The sequence below is a fragment of the Vigna unguiculata genome, chromosome 5 (genome assembly GCF_037176805.1).
Source record: "Vigna unguiculata cultivar grain cowpea cultivar isolate G323 ecotype 2 chromosome 5, ASM3717680v1, whole genome shotgun sequence".
In the NCBI taxonomy this organism is placed as follows: Eukaryota; Viridiplantae; Streptophyta; class Magnoliopsida; order Fabales; family Fabaceae; genus Vigna; species Vigna unguiculata.
Window position 1 is genome coordinate 21,307,206 of NC_140796.1, and position 20,607 is coordinate 21,327,812.

Here is a 20,607-nt window from a genome sequence, read left to right on the forward strand (position 1 = left end):
CTGTTGATTTGTAAACATCGTTATATTTTGCTAGCTGAATCTGAATGTGTTGATATTATTTATTTTGTCAACTACACTATCATGCTAGCTACAATTTGTTTTGTTCTTTAGTTGTTATAATTTTTAAAACATTCATTTCAAATTTCTTTTTATTTATTTCTAAAGTATTTTACTTATTGCTGAAGTTGAATCCATAATTATTTTTTCAGTGAGACTTATTTTATATTGTCAACACTATAATCGTGGTACCTATATGAAAGCAAGTTTATTGTATGTGTACTTTTTTTTAAAAGATTTTTGTCTTTCAGCATTTGTTTACATTTCAATCTTAGCAATCAATAATTTGTAAAAATATATTTCATGTTACATACATGTACTATTACTTTTTGTTGTGTGTGTTGATATGTTGCTAACTTAAATTCAATGTGTTGATATTATTTTTTTGTGTCAACTACACTATCATGCTAGCTACATCAAACAGATTAAGTTTTGCTCTATAGTGCATGTTTTGACTACATTTTTTGTTGCACAACATATATAACTTATTTCAGGTTTTCAAATGATAATAAAATGATCATTTTTTGATTAACACTGTAATAAAATGATATATATTTTTTAATTTATAAGTTATTCTTTTTATTAACATTGTAATAAAATGATAATTTTTTATTTATCTTTTATTATTTAAAAATAATTTCTGAACACAATAAATTTTTCAATTCTAATTCTAATTAACCAAAACAAAATCCGACTTTCATTGAAAATTTACACCATCAATTAATTTATTTCATTTTTTGGAAGGAATTTATTTGTAATATTTTTTTTAATCACTAAATACAAAAACTGGCATTTATTGATTATTTTCTATTTCTATTACTGTTTGAAATTCTAATTTTTACTTTTATTTCAAAATTTGAATTTGAATTTTGATTCTTTAATGACTAATTAACCAAGAAAAAAGATAAAATTCATTTAGACTTTTTATGTCTTTTATTTGTATAATTATTTTTTATATTTTGTATCAGTCATTGAATTTATAATTTTTATTTTTATTTTAATGATTTGTATATTTGTATTTTTTAATGATTTGCAATTTTTAATAAATATAATTTATTTATTATTTTATGTGTTTAAATTTGTTGTATTATTCTTTCAACTATTAATTTGAATTTTTTTTCTATAAATTTCTAATATTTTTAATCTTTTTATTTTTTAAAAAATTTACATTATATATTTTTTGTATATTTTATTTTACTCAATTTTTGATATTACTCTTTAAACTTCCAAATTGTATTTTTTTTAATTTGTAATCTTTTTATTTTTAAAAAAATTTACATTATATTATTTTTAATATTTTATTTTTCTCAATTTTTGTATATGACTCTTTAAACTTCCATTTGTATTTTTTTTTAATTTCTAACTTTTAATAAACATTTAATGTTCTATATTTATTCTTAATTTATAATTTTTTTATATATTTAATTTGTAATAAATAGATACGAAAGCATTAAAGAAATATATTTTATTGGTAAAGTAATTTGAATTTGAAAACAGTGTTTTGCTATGTATAAAACTGTTGAGTATCCATCAAGTTTTGTTTATTATCCATCAACAAAACAAAATGGTCACTTCCCTTCACCCTCCATGGATACCTCTCCTTCACCTTCCATGGATACCTCTGTCCCTATGCCTGCCAGAATAACCTTAGGAAGGTTCACTACAATGCATTTTGTTCATAATCAGGTATGTTTTGTTTACAAAAACTTGAAATATATGTTCGTTCTTCAAAATTAGCCCTTCAAATGTACTGTAAATGTTTTTTCTTCCTTCAGCCATTCATTTTTGAAAACAGTGTTCGAACCCTTATTTTTTTTTTTACATAAAAATCAAAACTTTATTTTATAATGGTTTAAATCTATGGTTTTTCTTTTTCTTCTTCACTTTTCATCTCTGTCTAACTGTTTCTTCTTTCATCAGACATGCATCTCTTTGTCACTTTGTTTTTTAATGTTTAAAATCTTATATGTCTTCAACAATCGTTTAAATATACGACATTTGGATGATTTCAATTTTTTTTTCTTCGTTTGTTCTTCTTCGTTACAAATCTTTTTTGTCTTAAAAAAAATGTTAACTTTCCAATAATAGTTTAAATTTACAAAATTCTGCTTCCGTAAGCAAATATTTTTTTTTTACTTTGCTGTATATCTGACATATTAATTAATTTTGCTTCCAATGTCAAATTTCTTCAATAATCCATAAAATCTTATTGTTTACATCACTCATGTTGTATATCTTATTACATTGGATTAAATCTTATTTATTCTCTGTCTTTCTTTCATTATCAGTTTAATATTTGCTTAGATTCAGTTTATTACAATCATTTTTTCAAATTTTATTGACCCTGTTTTTTCTTTGTTGACCACTGGAATTTTAGGAGTTCGGTCATGTTGATCGTATGTTTGTTGCTATGTTTGCTAAAGAATTAGGACCTGTTTGGCAGTTGGAAGATATTAAAGGAAATCGCCATCAGTTAACTTATAATATGGATGTCAATAATCCATTGCTGACTGATGGTTGGTCTACCCTAAGACTTTTTTATAAATTGCAGCATATCCATAAAATCTTATTTAGATATGCTGGAAACTCAACATTCCAAAATACTGTATTCTCCGGCATGACTGCAATATCAACTAGCGCCAAATTTCTCTCAAACATACATCGATTGCGATCAAAGAAATTTTTTAGAGTGAAATTGGCAAAATCTCAAAGCCAAGCTAGCCATCTGGTGAACAATGTGTTTTTATATTGTTTTTTATATGATATCCTCTTCATAGAAGTTTTTATTTATTTAACTGTTAATTTTTTGCAGGACCTACCAACTGACTTTGCAGCTTATGTTCGCAAATGTAGATTCAAGAGGTTGGAATTGCAGGGATCAACCAACACATGCATTGTTCAGTGTAAGCTTTTGGTGCGTAATTCACCTAAGAAGTCCACTAAGATTGGAAAGGGATGGAAGGACTTTTGCATATTCAATCGGTTGAAAGAAGGGGATGTTATTGTGTTTGCAGCTCACAACCAAATGAGAAAGAAGAAGATAAAAGTCTATGTCAAAAAAGAGTTTAGCTTTTAATGTTTTACTTTTCTTTTATGAACTTTAGCTGGTATTTATGTTTTTTGTTTTCACTTTGAAGCAAATTTGCTTTGTTTTGGTTTGTAAGACTCTATCCATTATCATTTTGTTGCTTCTAATAAGTAGAAGCTATATCTAAAAGTATTATCCGTATGTTAATTTTGGTGAACTTTAATATTTTACTTACTTTGATTTTACTTATTTTCATGTTTCAAATTATTTTTTATAGTTATATATTACTTTTTTATATATTTCTTAAAAAAACATCATTAGAATTAAGATTTATTTTAATATTAATGTTATACAAAGAATATTCATTTGTGATAATAAAAATTATTAACAAATTTAATTTTTTTTTCAAAAATTTTAACACAGGACTGAAGTTGTAAATATTTCTAACATTATAATTTTGTTATCTTTGTATTGTAATACTATCTTAGAACATTATTTGTTTTATAAAAATAATTCAATAAAATAAATTTAATTTGTTACTCTCAAACACACGTGTATTCAAAGTAGTAATGTATTTATGTTTTAAAAAGTTAAACAACACGTGTATTCATTTTTTATCAAAGGACAATTGAAATTACATTAAGTTGTCATTCTTTTCCTTTCATGAATGATTCAAAAATTATTTCCATTAGTTTCATTGTAAAGTAAATGTAGAAACAAATTTCTACTTTTATGGTTGACTATTATCAAGCATCGTACTTATGTGTTGGTCCAAAAAGGTATTATAGCACAGATTCAAAGTCTGAACAGAAGCATATCAATGTCTGCAAATCATGAATTTGGACATTGCATATCAAAAGGTACGATGTTCTAGATATTGATCAAAAGTTACAGTTTCCATATTAGTGACTTGGTTGTTCATTTTTATAAAAAGATTGTAATTACATTATCTACCTTAGGAATATTCAGCGTGGAAAACTGACTATGTCCCTTTATATTTGTCAACACCCAATTTCGTCCGGATTATTTTTTATTTTATTATTACCTTATTATAATTATAATTATTTTCTTTTTATCTTATTTTACTTCAATTTTATCATTTCTCTTTATCTTTCGTTTTTTTATTTCTTTTTTTCCTTTGTTTTCAATTTTATTCCTATTTATTTTATTTTATTTTGTTTTGTTTTTTATTTATTATTTAAAAAAAAGAGAAAAAAAAGAAGGAAAAAGGAAAACGGATTAAAAAAAAGGTAAAAAGAAAAACATATTTGAAAAAAGATAGTAAAGAAGACGTGAAAACAAAAAAAAAAATAGAGCAAAGAGAAAGAAGCGGCAGAGCATTTAATTTTCTGCATGCCTAGCTCTTTCCTTTTTTGGCACCTTGAGGGTGCACTGGCTGAGCTACAGTTGCCTCATCACACAAAAAAGGAAACTGTTTGGTGACTGAAGGAGGATGAATGGATTGATTGAAGAGGGAAAATGGACTCTGTTGCAGACAGATAGGGCGAAGAAGCAACCACCACTTCACATCTTTTGTACATCTCTCAGACCAAAGGAGGATCTCATGAGTAAAACGAAAAAATATGGGGAAGGGGGATAAATTGACGGAGAAAAGAGAATACAAGGGATATCCAATTCATATCCAGAGCAACAAAGAAAAAAAGTAGACAATTCATATCTAGAACAACAAGAGCAACAAAATAGAGGGGAAACAACGAGAGGAGTTTCAGAGAGAACAAACAGAACAAGGAGTTTCAAAGGGAACGAGGAGCCTCAAGAGGTAAGGTTTATGTATTGAGTATTTGCGCGAAAATGACATGGTGTGTTGAATTTGTTGCGTTTTGTTCTCAAATGTATCTGTGCGCATATGTCCCGCATTATCTCGCTATTTATTTCTTTCATGATCCAAACTTGTTATGCATTGTTCCTCAAGTATCGCTGTTACTGAAACAAGTTTAAACATCATCCCACTCCCCCTTCACGGTCTCATGATCACTATAACCCCCAAACCAGTTCACCATTTCCCGTATTTCCAATTGCAAAACCACTCGTTCTCACCATTCTCCATAACCAATGAAATACTAAAAGCTGTAAACATTCCCACCAGAACCTATTTTCACCATTATCTCATCCTCCTTCAACGCTCCATTTCAACCTGCAAACAAAACAAACAACCAAAACTAGAGAACCTCCATTCATCATCCTCGACCCACCGATACCATGAACCACCCTCATCCTCATCCTAATCTTTCACCTACACAAAAAGCAGAGAGGCCCCAAACCAACCCATCCCACACGCGTCATCACCTTTGCACACCCTCACAAATTCACACCATCCCTCTAAAATAGCACCGAATGATCATCACTGTCACACATCCTTTCATCATGGCGATGCCGCCGGCGAGTCGGACTTCGGACGGACTAAGTAGCAGCGGTTTCAATCGCGGTTGGGGGAGTGACAGCGGGGCTCGCGGTGTGGATTCCAAACTTAGCGTGGTTCATGCGAGAAGAAGAACGAGAGACGTTTAGGACGCAGCAAAGGCCGGCGACGCTTCTGGTAGCGATTGGCGCCATCGCCGGTGGCTCTGATGGACCGGGAAGCTTGCGAGGTCGAGACGTTGGAGCTGGAAGAAGTGGTCTGTCTCGCGAGAAGAAACCTAGAGTTTCTCGTCTGCGTCGGTGGCGGTCTCGGTCAAGAGCATTGCAGTGGCGCCGACAATGGCCTCTGGTTGAGCGGCGGCGAGCTCTAGAGAGAAGAGAGGAGGTGCCCTTGGTGTCGAGAGAGAGAGAGAGGAGGCTTGCCTCTTGTTTCAGGAGCTGCTAGGGTTTAGGTTAATCACATTTGTCACACGTGATCAAGTCTCAGCCCACTCCACTCCTTGCACCCCCATTTTTGACACTTTCACCCTCCTGTGTATTAAAATTGGGTCTGCGTGGTTTTTCTCGCGCACCCCCAATATTAACTACACACCCGCGAGTTTCCTTGGGTTGGCCAACCTTTGTTCCTTGCGCACCCGCACAATTACTAATCCCGCACCCCTGCACACACTTTTTACTCTTATTTTAGACATTACTCGCTACACCCCTATCTTTCAATACACATACCTTATTAACTTCATGCACCTCCCATGTTATTCATGCACCATCCTTTTTAAATAATGTCATCCTTTTATTTTTTTTATCTTCTTTTTATTTATTTATTTTTATTAAAAAAACAAATATATTTGAAAATTATAAAAAAATTGCAAAAAATAGAAAATCAAAAAAATAAAAATGTTCTTTTTCACTTCATTGTGTCTGTCCGGTCACTCGCACCGTGTGACACTTATTTTCTAAAAAACACCAAAAATAGTTTTCTTTCTCTTTTAGTGTCTGTCTGGCCGCTCACATCGTGTGACACATATTTTCAAGTAATTCAAAAATACCAAAAAATATAAAATTTCAAAATACAAAATCATCAACATTTTTTAACAAATATCTTTTTTAAGAACTACGTGATCCTTGATTCTCCACTGTGAGATACGTAGGAGCAAGGCCAATCCTTGTTAGGTTCACCTCCAAAAAAATCAAATCATTTTCTTAATTGTTTTTCAAATATCTTTTAAAGAACTACGTAACCCTGATTTCTCGTTTTTAATGAGAATACGTAGGACCAAGGTCAATCCTTGTCGGGCCCAAAAAACTAAAAAAATATTTTTGTTTCTTTTGTCTTTTTTTTTTGGGAAAATTAATATTTTGAAAACCACATCAACTTCGCATTTTTAATTAAAGGTACCGCCCTCGGGCGGGCACGGTAGGGTGCTAACACCTTCCCTACGCGTAACTGACTCCCGAATCCAAAATCTGGTTTTTGCAGACTTGTTTTATTTTTATGGTTTTCCATAGTTTTCCAGAATAACTATGGTGGCGACTCCAAATCTCTTTTTAAAAACCCGTTTTCTTTTTGGTTCGTCGTCCCGTCGCGATCCCTGTTGTGACAATATTCAACACACCCTCCAACAAAATGTTTATTTTATTGAACTTCTCTTCAATGTGTAAACAAACAAAACAGCAAGTGTATGTATAAACTTCTGGAAACATATCAGTGTATGCATAACAACAATTGTATGCATAAACAAACATAAACAAATGGCTGCAAATCTATCAACAAATGCAAGAAGAAAAAGAAAGAGCATTGTGTCAACAAAGATTTCAAATATGATGATGAACTCCTCAGGTAAAATAAACTTTTTGAGGTATTCATTTGTTCTTAAAACTTCTTGTCAATAAATACATTTACTTATCTCCAATACAATAACATAAACATTCAGATGTACATTTGCCAACACAGTTTTTTATTTTGTTTTCTTCACTGCAGATACCAATCATCACAAATCCATTCACAGTGAAGCTTGTTCTGGAAATACTACACCTTTTTCTCATTATACAGATTTTGGTAATGATTTTTTCATTCAATACAAACTATTGTAATCACTGTCTATTCAGTGACACTGTAGAATTTTGACATTATTACTTAATACATTTCTTATAGATAAGTTGTGTTCTTAATATTTTTTTAGGTATTCATAAAAAAAATGCAACAGATGCAATTATTTTATTACTTGGATTGCATACTTAGACTTCTTTTAGTGATAAAGTTTAACAATTTGGATTACATTGTTTAACAATTTTATTTCAAATGAACTTTATCTATTATTCTCTCTACTTATTTTTGAACCATTTTCGCAGTATGGAATGAAAATATCACCCCAAATTCAACTATCAACAACTCCTTTACTGTCAATGAAGATAGAAACCTCCATGCTCAAGCAATTGAATCTTCAAATAGAAAGTCATTGTTGGAGTTGACATGTCGTGGTAAGTTTGTTCACTGAATTCAAATTTCATTCAAATTCCCAACAATCAAATTGAAATGCACAATGTGTCATTTATCTTTATATTTAATGTAATCTTTGTATTTTAAAGTGGATACATTTTTTTTTTAATTTTGCAGACATTGACCAACTTAATTATAAGAATGCACGAGCCAAAAGGAAAGTTATTAGGAATCAGAAGATTACAAAAAAAAGTAATATCAGGCTTGATAAATCTAATATTATTTTATCTTTATTTCAATTCCTTTAATAATTTTTGAATTACTAATATTTACTAACATTTCATGTAAAGAAATTCATGGTTCTACCTCCATTGGATCTGGAATTGTTTGTAATTCAATTGAAATCACCAATGGTCCAATTTTGCACAAGACCAACATTAACAACAAAGGTAACAATCCAAGTTGTGTTCCAAGTTTCTGTTAATTCAATCCAAGTTTCAAACTAATATATCATCATTTTATATTTCATGTTGGATAAAATTACTAACAGGTTAGATCAAGAATTTGCTGGTAGCAACTTCATTCCTGCTTTTGTGGATTCTTCTTCTTATTCTGAAGTTGTTAATCTTTTTTATGTTGAAGAGAACCAAAGTCATGGTAATTTGTACTATTAACAAAATTATTTTGAATACTTTAATTACTTTTATTGTTACAAATTCATGTTGCTAATGTTTAAATGAATATTTAGACATATATAAGTTGCAATCCTATACCAGTGCAAGATCAAGTCAATCATCTCAATATTTAGAAGCTGTAAAATTGGGGGAGCCTTCTCTTCAGGATGCTATTACACCTATTTCAAGGATATTGGATTTTGACAATAATTCTGATGAAGATGAGAATCATGGTAATCAATAATGCTTGATTATAAAAAATAAATTAATACTTTTTTTATTTACCTTTATTATTAATTGTTTATTTATTTTATATCAGATTATCTTATTGTGCATTTCTCCTCTAATTTGTATTCAAGAGCTGAAGTTCAAGGTTGAATACAACTTTTTAGCCAATTTATATTATTATACTGTACATATAAATATAAAAATATTTTAATTAATAACATATTGTTTTTTATGTAATTAGCACATGTTGATGTAGGGGACTGTTCCATTGAGTGTCCCTATTGTCAAGCTCAATTGTGGTACAAAGAAAGATCTGATAAATGCAAAAGATTAAAACAAGTTGATTTTTCTCTTTGTTGTCAAAAGGGAAAAGTCCAACTTCCATTGTTGAAGAAACCTCCTCAATTGCTTCAAAAGTTGTTGAAAGGTGAAGACACTACAAGCCAACATTTCTTACAGTACATAAGAAGCTACAACAACATGTTCTCATTTACATCAATTAGTGCAAAGATTCATTCCTCAATCAATGATGGATGTGGTCCTCCTCAGTTTATTCTTAGTGGTCAAAATTACCATCACATTGGAAGTTTATTGCCCGATAAAGGATCAAGTCCAAAATTTGCACAACTATATATTTATGACACAGAAAATGAAACAACAAACAGAGTTAGTCACTTTGGGTATGCCTACATACTTTATTATTTTTTTTATGAATCATTCTATATATTATTTATCCTTTTGTAATTTTTCAGGTCTGATATACAACAATCCATATTTGATAAATCATTGATAGAAGAGTTGAAAAGCATGATTGACAAACACAATGTTCTTGCTCAATCATTCAGAAGAGTAAGAGATTTGATACATGATGATGATCGGTCAGATTTTGGATTGAGGTTATTTAGACATCGTTGTAAGGATCCTAGAGTATACAATACCCCAATAGCAGATGAAGTCGCAGCATTGATAGTTGGTGATTTGAGCACTTTAGACGTAGGAAGAGACATCATTGTCAAGAAAGTTTGTGGTCAGTTGACGAGACTGCATGAAACTCATACATGTTTCATTCCTCTGCAATATCCTTTGATTTTTTCATATGGAGAGGATGGTTATCAAGAGGATATTCTAATTAGAGATTGTCAAATATATGGTCAAAGTAGAAAGAGAGTTTGAATTTCTATACGAGAATTCATTAGTTTCAAAATATAAGAGAGAGAGGTTGAATTTGGTAACGTTGTACACTCACATATATTGTTTCAACAATTTTTAGTGGATACCTACACGATGATTGAAGCTCAAAGGTTGTCTTTTATAAGAAATAATCAAAAACTCATTCCTTTCGATATTCTAAATGGGTTACAAGAAGTTGTTAACAAAGGTGAAACTGATCCTTCTTCCATTGGAAAGCGTATAGTTTTGCCAGCTTCATTTACAGGTGCCATGAGATACATGTTCAATAATTGCCAAGATGCTATGGCCATTTGTAAGAGGTATGGCTATCCAGATTTGTTTATAACAATCACATGTAATGTCAATTGGCCTGAAATTCTTGATTTTGTAAAATCAAGAGGTTTAACTGCTTCAGATTAGCCAGACATTGTTTGTAGAGTTTTTAAAATGAAATTAGACCAAATGATGACAGATTTCAAGAAGAATAATTTCTTTGGCAAAGTCAATGTAGGTACACAAACTACATTTCCATCATTCTGATTTTTTACCGCCAATTGTTTTGCATAATTATTATCTTCAAATTATAGGTATGTATACAATTGAATTTTAGAAGAGAGGTCTGCCACATGCTCATATATTATTATGGTTGAGTGACTCAAACAAGTTAGAAAATGCAAAGCACATAGATAAAGTAATCTCTGCTGAACTTCCTCATCCAAATATGTATCCAAAACTTTCAAAGGTTGTTAAAACATATATGATACATGGTTCGTGCGGAGTTGCTAGATTCAACTCACCATGCATGAAAGAAGGTCGGTGTTCTAAATTTTTTCCTAAAAAGTTTAGACATAAAACTTCAATTAATGAGGATGGATATCCTATATATAGGCGTAGAGATGATGGTTTATTTGTGTTGAAAAATGGACATAAATTAGGTAATGGAAATGTTGTGCCTTATAGTCCTTTTCTCTTAATGCGATATCAAGCTCATGTTAATACATAATATTGCAACAAATCAAACTCAATCAAGTATTTGTTCAAATATGTCAACAAAGGTCCTGATAGAGCCACAATGAAAATTATAGACAAAGAGAATGATTCTACAGAACTTCGTATTATTGATGAGATTAAAAGATATTATGATTGTAGATATTTATCTCCATGTGAAGCAGTTTGGAGAATTTATGGATTTGATATCCATCATAGATGGCCTGCTGTTCAGCGTTTAACTTTTCACCTACAAGATCAGCAAACAATTTTGTTTAAAGATGATGATAGAATTGATGATGTATTGGAGAGGAATGGCAACATCAATACCATGTTTCTAGCTGTGTTTGAAGCTAACAAAAAATATGAGGAAGGAAGGAACTTGACCTATGCTGAATTTCCAACAAAGTTTGTTTGGATGTCTCAATAGGGTTATAGTATTGGAAGACTGACATATGTTCCTCTAGGATCGGGTGAATGCTATTACATGAGAATCTTACTGACAAAACAAAAAGGTTGTATTAATCATGATAGTATAAAGACAATTAATGGTAAAACATTCTCTACATACCAAGAGGTTTGCCAGGAATTGGGATTATTGGCAGATGACAAAGAATTCATTGATGATATTAAAGAGGCTAGCCATCTTGCATCTGGAAATCAACTTAGAAGGTTATTTGTTTCTTTGTTAATCATGAATACAATGTCAAAGCCAAAAGTTGTTTGGGATGCAACTTGGAATTTATTGGCAGATGGTATCCTATACCAAAGAAGGAAACACTTGAACATACCAGGTACTAAATATAAATAATCTCCATTCTTTATTCCATATTTTTTTATTCATGACATGTTATTTTTTTGTAGGTTTTCAAATGGAAGAACATGATTTACACAATCTATGTCTCCTAGAAGTAGAAGAACTTCTAAATTCCAATGGGCGATCTTTAACAGATTATAGTTCCCTTCCTCAACCTGATTTGTCTCATTCATTCAAATTTAATAACAGGCTCATTATTGATGAATTGAATTATGATAAAGAAGAAATGGAGAAGCTACATCACTCTCTATTGCAGTCAATCACTAATGAGCAACTACATGTTTATAACATAATTATGACAGCAATGAATTCAGATGTAGGAAATTTCTTTTTCTTATATGGTTATGGTGGGACTGGAAAAACATATTTGTGGAAACTTTTGTCAGTTGTTGTTAGAGCAAAGGGAATGATTGCGCTTAATGTAGCTTCAAGCGGCATTGCATCTTTATTGCTTCCTGGAGGTAAAACTGCTCATTCTACTTTTTGCATACCATTAGCAATCAATGATGAATCAACGTGCAACATCAATCAAGAAAGTCTTTGTGCTAAACTATTGATGGAAACAAAACTTATCATATGGGATGAAGCTCCCATGATGAATAAGTTATGTTTCCAAGCTTTTGATAGAACATTGAGAGACATTATGAGAGCTATAAATGAAGATAATGCTGAAAAACCATTTGGTGGAAAGGTTGTTGTCTTGGGCGGTGATTTTAGACAAATCTTGCCAGTAGTAAGAAAGGGATCAAGGTATGATATTATGAATTCATCAATTAATTACTCTGATTTGTGGCAATATTGCACAGTTCTTAGGCTATAACAAAACATGAGGTTAAAATGAGTTGTTTCAAATGAACGTGCAATACATATAAAAGAATTTGTTGATTGGATTCTTAAAATTGGAGATTGAAATATGAATTTCAATGAAAATGGTGAAGCCAGCATTTCAATACCAACAGATCTTCTAATTCCAGAAAGTGAAACACCTTTACTTTCTTTACTGAAATTTGTTTATGGTGGTCTAATTGAAATATCATGAATCCTGGTTTCTTTGATGACGGTGCTATACTTTGCCCTACAATTGATAGTGTTGAACAAGTAAATGACTTCATTTTATCTTTGATTCCTGGTGAAGAACAAATTTATTTATGTTCAGACACTCCTTGCCAATCTAATGATGATCAAGAAATTCAAGGTGAGTGGTTTACTCAAGAGTTTTTAAATGATATCAAATGTTCAGGAATTCCAAATCATAGGATTAAATTGAAAGTTGGCGTACCAATTATGCTTTTAAGAAACATTGATAATTTGCAATGGTACAAGGTTGCAAGTTAATGATTTGGGAAAGAATGTTATCTTTGATACTGTCATAACAGGAAAAAATGTTGGTGACAAAATTTTCATTCCAAGAATGAACTTGACACCTTTTGATTCCAGCATCTCGTTTAAATTTCAAAGGAGGCAATTTCCAATATCCTTATGCTTTGCAATGACAATAAACAAAAGTCAAGGACAAACTCTTTATAAAGTTGGACTTTATCTTCCTCGCCCAGTTTTTACTCATGGACTATTGTACGTAGCAATTTCTAGAGTCACAACAAAGCAAGGACTCCCACAATTTTAATTCTGGATGAAGATGGAAAAGTAAGCAAGACAACTACCAATGTGGTTTACAAAGAAATATTTGAAAATCTTTGATAAGAGGTATACATCTTACTTTACAAAATTATTATAATTTGTCAATTATTGTATCTTTAACTGTAATTCCTTTGTTTTGTTGCATATTATAATTCTGGATGAAGATGAAAAAGTAAGCAATACAACTACAAATGTGGTTTACAAAGAAATATTTGTAAATCTTTGATAAGAGGTATACAACTTACTTAAGAAAATTATTATAATTTGTCAATGATTGTATTTTTAACTGTAATTCCTTTGTTTTCTTGCAGATTATAATATGCCATAGTGTATAGTATGCACTTTCAGGATTTTATTCATAGCTGCAGCCATATTGAAAAGTACATGGTCATTGATACATCTTTGAATTGCATTATTGCATTGTCCAGTCATAGATTGATATTTTGAACACCATGTTTGCTGCAGTACAGATATTATAACAGTTATAAAGATTCTCAATTGTTGTTATTTTTATTTTTGTTTGTGGCTTTAATGTATTGTGAAGAAAAAATATCTACCCAGATGTTCTTATTCCTTCATGTAGTACAGGTGGCTTTACTGTTATAAATGCTTTATGTTTTATGTTTCTGTAATACAGTTGTAAATTGTTTTTGTTTAAGTTTCTTTATATATTAAAATATCTGCAAAAAACACCTACAACATATATTTCAGTTACTTTACAATTACAGCCATTGTTTGCACGTGAAACTGAATTTTTGCTGTCACTTTCAGGTAAGATTCCTTTTCCACGTGATAATCTTTGCTCTTCCATTCTCAACTTCAACTTTACCATTCATTCACACTCATTTTCAGTTACCCATATATTTAAACCTTCACTTTTTTCTGCAATTACATGAATGGAGATGGAGCAAACCAGTTCAGATGGAGCAAACAATAGAACAATTCTTTGGAACTTCAACACCATTTACATCTGCTCTCAAGTATGTTGTAAATTTAACAACAGAAATAAATGTTTGGAAAGCATTGATATTTGTTGTTGTATGTGTTTTCTGGTGTGAACTGTATCATCCTGATTCATATTGTATCAGCCGCATTAAGATTTCCAGATTTTTCCCTCATATAATTGTTTGAGTGTATGTTTTCATTTTGTTGCAGAGATAAATTTGTTCCTTTTTTTACTGTGTTTATTAATTTGTAGCCATTTAGATTTGTCGATCGACATTTTGCTGTTGCTTATGAACACGAATTAGTTCCACAGTGGCACTTGGTAGATATGGTAAGAGCACGACAGTTACCTATAACATGGATTCAAATAACCCAAAAATCATAGAAGGTTGGAGTAATATGAGAGATTTGTATGATATCAAAAGTGACTCTCACATGCGGTTTCACTATTTGGGAAATTCTTTATTTCACATAATTATGTCTAAAGGTGGTTGTACACCAAGGAGTTTGTCAATATTTATGTGTCGTATCAGTCATCAAGAAACAAGATCTATATTTTCAGTCAAATTGACAAAGTATCAAAGCAAAGCAAGTCACTTGGTATATGTCTTACGAATTCTTTTGATCATTTCAAGTATTATCATATCAATTTACATATAATTAAATGAAAATAATTAATGCACTAACAATAAAATTTGAATCATACAGGACTTGCCATCAAAATTTGTCAACTTCATTCGGGACGAGAATGTAGAATATGTGTTTCTTATAAGGCCCAAAACTATAGTCAATTGCAAAATCCTATTATCAAATAGGAATAGAAGTTCAACAAAGATAGGTCAAGGTTGGAGGTTATTTTGTTGTGAAAATGAGTTAAAAGAAGATGATATTGTTGTCTTCCAAACAAACAATGATTTTATCGAACCAAATATTGAGGTCTTTGTTAATGGTTGTTGTTGTGATTAGATTAAGCATATTTCTATAATGTTGTTGTTCTAAATGATGTATTTCATGACTTATGTTTATTATCATTTCAATAATATCATTATCTAAATTTAATATTTTATAGATTTATATTTCATTAAATTCTTAAAACAAATTGTTACACATTTATAATTTATTATCAATAATAAAAAAAACCCGTGCATTGAAGAAAAATTAAAAATATACCCGACCATATTCTTATTTATTGGACTAGCCTAAAGGCAAAACATTTATTTAACAGCTTAGAAAAACACTCATTAGTCGGTGAAAGCACTCAAAATTCTAGAGGTAAACAGCGATGGTAGCACCATGGTTTAACACAGCAAGTGTTAAATAGAAGCAATAAGTATAACAACTAAATTTTAATAATTTTTTTTACAATGTGAGATAACATCTTTTAAATAATTTTGAAATATATAAAAATAAAAAAAAAAATAGAAAGTTACTTAAAAGATGTCAACTCAAATTTTAAAAAAAAACTATTAAAATTTAATTGTTAAAAAATTATTTTTCTAAATAAAAGTCTTAATTCATTCTGCTGATGCCTTTTTGATATCCAAATTAAGGATTGGTCAACAATTACGTGAATATGAGCATGGTGGTTCTCGTTTTGGTGGTGTCCTATATGCACTGCAACTTCTATATGTATAACCGCGAGCACAGTTAAGATAAGGTGGTGTTGGTGGCTTCGGAAGCAACCCATCTGCATAATAGCATATATACATCATTATCGAAAGTGCTCATCGCTCTCATCAAAACTTTGTGCTTTATTTCGATTAAACCAAACATAATATACAACGGCGGACCTACGCACACGAGTATACAGGTGTACCCCTGATTTCTTTAAATTATTACTAAATATTTAAAAAAATATATTATTTGATTTTTTAATATTATATATTTGAATCTGTTGGTCAATATTTTATAATATCCGAAGAATAAATTATCTTTACTGATCTATGATCCGTCACTTAATGGCAACATAGATGGTGGTGTAACAAGCCTTGCACACATATACGAATTGATGGAAGAAAATATTATTAAGGTGCGTATGAGAACTGAAGAAGTATAGAGAAGTTAGAGAGTATAATTACCCTTGAGTTCTCGAGCCATGGTTGAAGTGGAGCTGATGAAAAGAGAAGCGAAGAGTAAGAAAGCAATGAGAATGGTCTTCATGGTTGGGAAGTGTTTTATAATGCTTACTATATTTTATTCACTTTTCCCTTTGCATTGATATGATCAGTGTTGTGATGTATTTATAGTCTCAATTCAGTGAAATTGGGATAGAGATATAAAATGTTTACTCATCACATTGACTAGACTTTGTGGATTTTTAGTGCTGCGAGAAGACTTCCAAGAAGACTTGACATAGTCCTGTAAAAACGCCATATGGTATACTTTTCTTTCAACATCACAAAATATCACCAAGTTTAGGTCATTCATATAACTTTCTCCTCTTTTCTAGTAGATAAAAAATCATTACTAGATCAAGATTATGGCTTGCAAGCTGTTTAGGAAATCGATTTTGTTTCTTAAAAGTAAATGCTAAAAGTAAAAAAGCAGAAAAAAAAATATTTATTATATAAGAAATAAGTCATTTATTTGACTTCTTTCTCAACAAAATATTTTTACTATGTCTCCTTAATATCAACTTAAGATTAACGTTAACAATTTGGATGTAATACTTTCTTTTATAGAAAAATATTGAAATCAGATAACTGGTTAGATAAAAAAAAAAATTAGATGTAGAGTAGAACATTATAAAGGGATTGTAATTCTAACCTCAGCAGTTATTCTGGTTTAGATGACAAAGGAGCAACATAGCAAAAAGGGGTTGCGGATTTGTCAAATGTAAAGGTCAAGTTTAACCCTTGACTAATTCATAATCATAGATTGATGGTTGAGAAGAACAACAATTAAAGCTTTCTATTTAGAATACTTGACTCGGTGGTCAATGGAAATTAGTTTATCATTGGAATAAATAAAGGGTTAAATATGTTTTTGGTCCCTCAAGTTTCAGCGAAATTGGAATTAGTCCCTCATCAAAACTTTTGACCAATTTAGTCCTTCATCTTTCAAAATGCGTGAATTTAGTCCTTTTAACCAAATTTTGTTAAGTTTATCTGACGTTTCGAGCGCATTTCATGATAGTATTTAAGTTAACACTGAAGCAAAAATGTGTCAAACAGTATAAATAATTTAAATACTATCATGAAATGCGCTTGAAATGTCAGATAAACTTAACAAAATTTGGTTAAAAGGACTAAATTCACGCATTTTAGAAGATGAAGGACTAAATTGGTCAAAAGTTTTGATGAGGGACTAAACCCAAATTTCGCTCAAACTTGAGGGACCAAAAACATATTTAACCCATAAATAAATAATTATTAGAAAGAAAAACAAATAATGACAAATGGAAAGTGAGATATGTAGCACCCCATTTAAGTAATAATGCTAATTAAAGGAATGTCACGCAGAATAGTATTAGAAACAAAGTCCTGGAGTGTAGACACTACTCCTCACGATTATTCAAGAGAAAACCCGAATAAGAAAAGGGTACACTACGATGTCATAACAAAGTATAAAATATAAATCAACAACATTTAGAATTTTAAGCCTAAAGACCAGCAGTACACGGGCCATAGCCCTAAAGGAAAGTCCAAGTAAACTTAGATCCAGTCCAAGCAGATTATGCAGCGGAACCTCCACCACCTTGATGATTACGAGGAGTTCTCACCTCTGCTCACATCAACAAGTTGATGATCATTGCAAAAGAAAAGACCACACCACAGAACATACAACAAACAACAGAAGGGTAAGCTAGAGCCAAAATTAGTTTTATCATGCAATCAAATATACTTTCACAGTCCAATATACATACATCATCCAAGCATGTTATGACCTTCCAATCAATACACTAAGACTCGACTCGACTCATCCGGATACATATAATCTGGTCGGATTCAGCGGATGCTTGCACTTGTGGTGGATACCTCTGCTCACCCCTGAGCTATGTGTTACAAGTGTTACAATGAATCAATTCCCTCACACACAAGGTTAACCCTTAATGAATTTCAGGCCTCCTACTACTCTCACCACAAGAGTCAGTCCGCTCTAAATGAGACTAACTGACTCCTTAGAATGTCAGGATGCAATCCTTACCTTGAATCCTTACCAAATTATATAGATGGGGCACCACCATGGACACCCACTAACAGAGACCATGGAATTACATCCCGACCATTGAAGCACGACCCTGAAATCCCACCTAGAGATTTCAAGGAATTACGCACTGACCACAGACCAATCATGTTCAATCAATCAAGTAATGTTTACCATACACAATATTTCATGCCAACCTTTACAACCCATTCTCATTCATAACCAAATGTTGAATCCATACCAACTCATCCTTCCCAAACAATGAATATATATTTGTATTTCATATCAATACCATGTCTCCTTGATACCAAACATCTCATTTAAATCACATGCCAAGTTCATACCAAACTCATCATCCACAATCCATGAATCACATCACTCATGCATAATCATTTATCACATGCTTTTAATATAACAATTAGATTCAAGCCAATAATAACCATTCAAGATCAGAGAAACAACCAAACTATAGCGATCTTGCGATAAAAACTGCTCTCACTACAGAGCTCCGATTAAAGATCGGACCAGTCAAAGTCAAGAATTATGTGTTAAGGATCAACTGTTAAAATTTCAGCTCGATCCAACGGTTAACGTAGTAGAAATCTTCATTTTACGAAAAGTGTGTAATGTAGAAAAAAGAGTAGCGCCACATCAATCAAACATAATCGCACACCATACATCTTTATTCGACCAACAACCTCATTCAAGCATCACAGCCATACAAACAGACCAAACATCGGCAAAATAACTTTAAATACATAAACCCTAGCTTCCCTTATGGAAAAAACTAGCAGAATATCCCGACACCCAAGCAAGTGAGTACTACCGACCACGGAGCAGATTTACGATCTGTAAAATAGTGGAAAAGATTCAAAATGGGTTACCATGGTGAACCCTAGTTAGAATCATGATGACAGAGTTAGGGATGAAAAAGGTACGGTGGAGAATCAACTTACATGGATTGAAGAATGGGGTTGAGTTAACGCAAAGAAGGGTAAGACCCAAACCCTACCAGAGCTTCTGTGGAGAGAAAAGGGAAGAGCGAGAGCACTGATTTTGGCAAGTGAGTGCAGAATGAGGACCTTGGCTGCTTTAGGGGCCTTGTCACCCTATGGGCCAGCCCTTAGATCTATTAGATTAGGGACATCCCTTTAAAATTGTGGCAGAAAAAAAAAAGAAGATTTTACAAGATACAGAGGCTTTAGGTACTTCCTTCCTGGAAGCCAAATATTTATTGATGGAAATACAATTCATTTGAGACAAAAATTTATATTAGTTTACTGATATTAAAATAATCAATCATTAACCTGCTACTTTTCGTAATTCTAACCGGAAAATAAAATCATTTATTAAGGTAGATGTGTAAAATGACATTAATAAGAATATTCTAATATAATATCAGTTCAAAAAGTGATGACCTTTTTAATAAGATGATTTTTAAAAAATGTCGCAATTTACATACGGCAGCAGTTTATTAACTTCCATAATTTATACGGATAGTCTGATGTTTTTAGTTTTTGTTATTTTAATGTCACATTATTAATGGAAAATATGATATTTTATAGTGTTATTTTATAGTAAGGTTAAATTATACTTTTAGTCCCCATTTTCGTAGCAAAATTTGAATTTGGTCCCTCAATTAATTTTTATCTCAATCTGGTCCCTATTTTGGGAAATTTGATCCAATCAAGTCATTTCCGTTAGTGGTGAAGTAACGGTGTTAAATGGGGTGCCACGTGTCAGCTTCTGGATTTTTTGAATTTTTTTATTTTTTTTTTGAATTTTTTTTTGAATTTTTTTTTATTTTTTATTAATTTTTTTAAATTTTTTTAAAAAATTAAAATTTTGCCATGTGTCAAGCAGACATCGTGCCACGTGACAGTGACAGTGCCACGTGTCACTATTTGGGAGTTATCATTTTCTCATCCTCAATTTGGTCCCTGTATTTCATTTTTTGTCTCAATTTAGTCCCAATTTTTGTAAAAATTGTGCAATTTTGTCCCTCTCCAAATTGAAACCAAATTTAATTTCTATATAAATATGCACAAATATTTCTATCAAAATTGATATTTCAAGTAAATATTTTTAACAAGATTAAGTT

The 20,607-nt window shown here is 31.2% G+C and overlaps 3 protein-coding genes across 3 annotated transcripts; all 3 read left to right on the plus strand.

The window, feature by feature from the left end:
* The first annotated feature begins 5,814 nt into the window (after positions 1-5,814).
* Positions 5,815-8,753, plus strand: LOC146886223 (uncharacterized). Its single transcript, XM_085673191.1, has 7 exons — positions 5,815-7,301; positions 7,443-7,520; positions 7,814-7,942; positions 8,079-8,153; positions 8,252-8,350; positions 8,452-8,558; positions 8,650-8,753. The coding sequence occupies exons 1-6, from the start codon at positions 7,214-7,216 to the stop codon at positions 8,454-8,456; spliced, it is 474 nt and encodes a 157-aa protein (XP_085529317.1). The 5' UTR covers positions 5,815-7,213; the 3' UTR covers positions 8,457-8,558; positions 8,650-8,753.
* LOC146886224 (uncharacterized) lies at positions 8,556-11,748 on the plus strand. Its single transcript, XM_085674025.1, has 5 exons — positions 8,556-8,565; positions 8,650-8,808; positions 8,895-8,948; positions 9,045-9,483; positions 9,556-11,748. The coding sequence occupies exons 1-5, from the start codon at positions 8,556-8,558 to the stop codon at positions 9,974-9,976; spliced, it is 1,083 nt and encodes a 360-aa protein (XP_085530151.1). The 3' UTR covers positions 9,977-11,748.
* On the plus strand, positions 10,088-13,743 carry LOC146886225 (uncharacterized). Its single transcript, XM_085673351.1, has 6 exons — positions 10,088-10,293; positions 11,123-11,368; positions 11,495-11,715; positions 11,825-12,527; positions 12,866-12,972; positions 13,727-13,743. Exons 1-6 carry the CDS (start codon positions 10,088-10,090, stop codon positions 13,741-13,743), a joined length of 1,500 nt encoding a protein of 499 aa, XP_085529477.1.
* Positions 13,744-20,607: the final 6,864 nt, after the last annotated feature.

What these genes read in the sequence shown, in the direction of transcription:
- LOC146886223 (XM_085673191.1), top strand. Translation starts at nt 7,214, where the DNA reads ATGGCTGCAAATCTATCAACAAATGCAAGAAGAAAAAGAAAGAGCATT. An exon ending in TTCTCATTATACAGATTTTG is followed by an intron (nt 7,521 to 7,813) that starts GTAATGATTTTT and finishes CCATTTTCGCAG; the next exon opens with TATGGAATGAAAATATCACC. An exon ending in GTTGGAGTTGACATGTCGTG is followed by an intron (nt 7,943 to 8,078) that starts GTAAGTTTGTTC and finishes TTAATTTTGCAG; the next exon opens with ACATTGACCAACTTAATTAT.
- LOC146886224 (XM_085674025.1), top strand. An exon ending in TGATGAAGATGAGAATCATG is followed by an intron (nt 8,809 to 8,894) that starts GTAATCAATAAT and finishes ATTTTATATCAG; the next exon opens with ATTATCTTATTGTGCATTTC. An exon ending in TTCAAGAGCTGAAGTTCAAG is followed by an intron (nt 8,949 to 9,044) that starts GTTGAATACAAC and finishes TTATGTAATTAG; the next exon opens with CACATGTTGATGTAGGGGAC.
- LOC146886225 (XM_085673351.1), top strand. Translation starts at nt 10,088, where the DNA reads ATGATTGAAGCTCAAAGGTTGTCTTTTATAAGAAATAATCAAAAACTC. An exon ending in GCTATGGCCATTTGTAAGAG is followed by an intron (nt 10,294 to 11,122) that starts GTATGGCTATCC and finishes TTATGATTGTAG; the next exon opens with ATATTTATCTCCATGTGAAG. An exon ending in TTGGAATTTATTGGCAGATG is followed by an intron (nt 11,716 to 11,824) that starts GTATCCTATACC and finishes ATTTTTTTGTAG; the next exon opens with GTTTTCAAATGGAAGAACAT.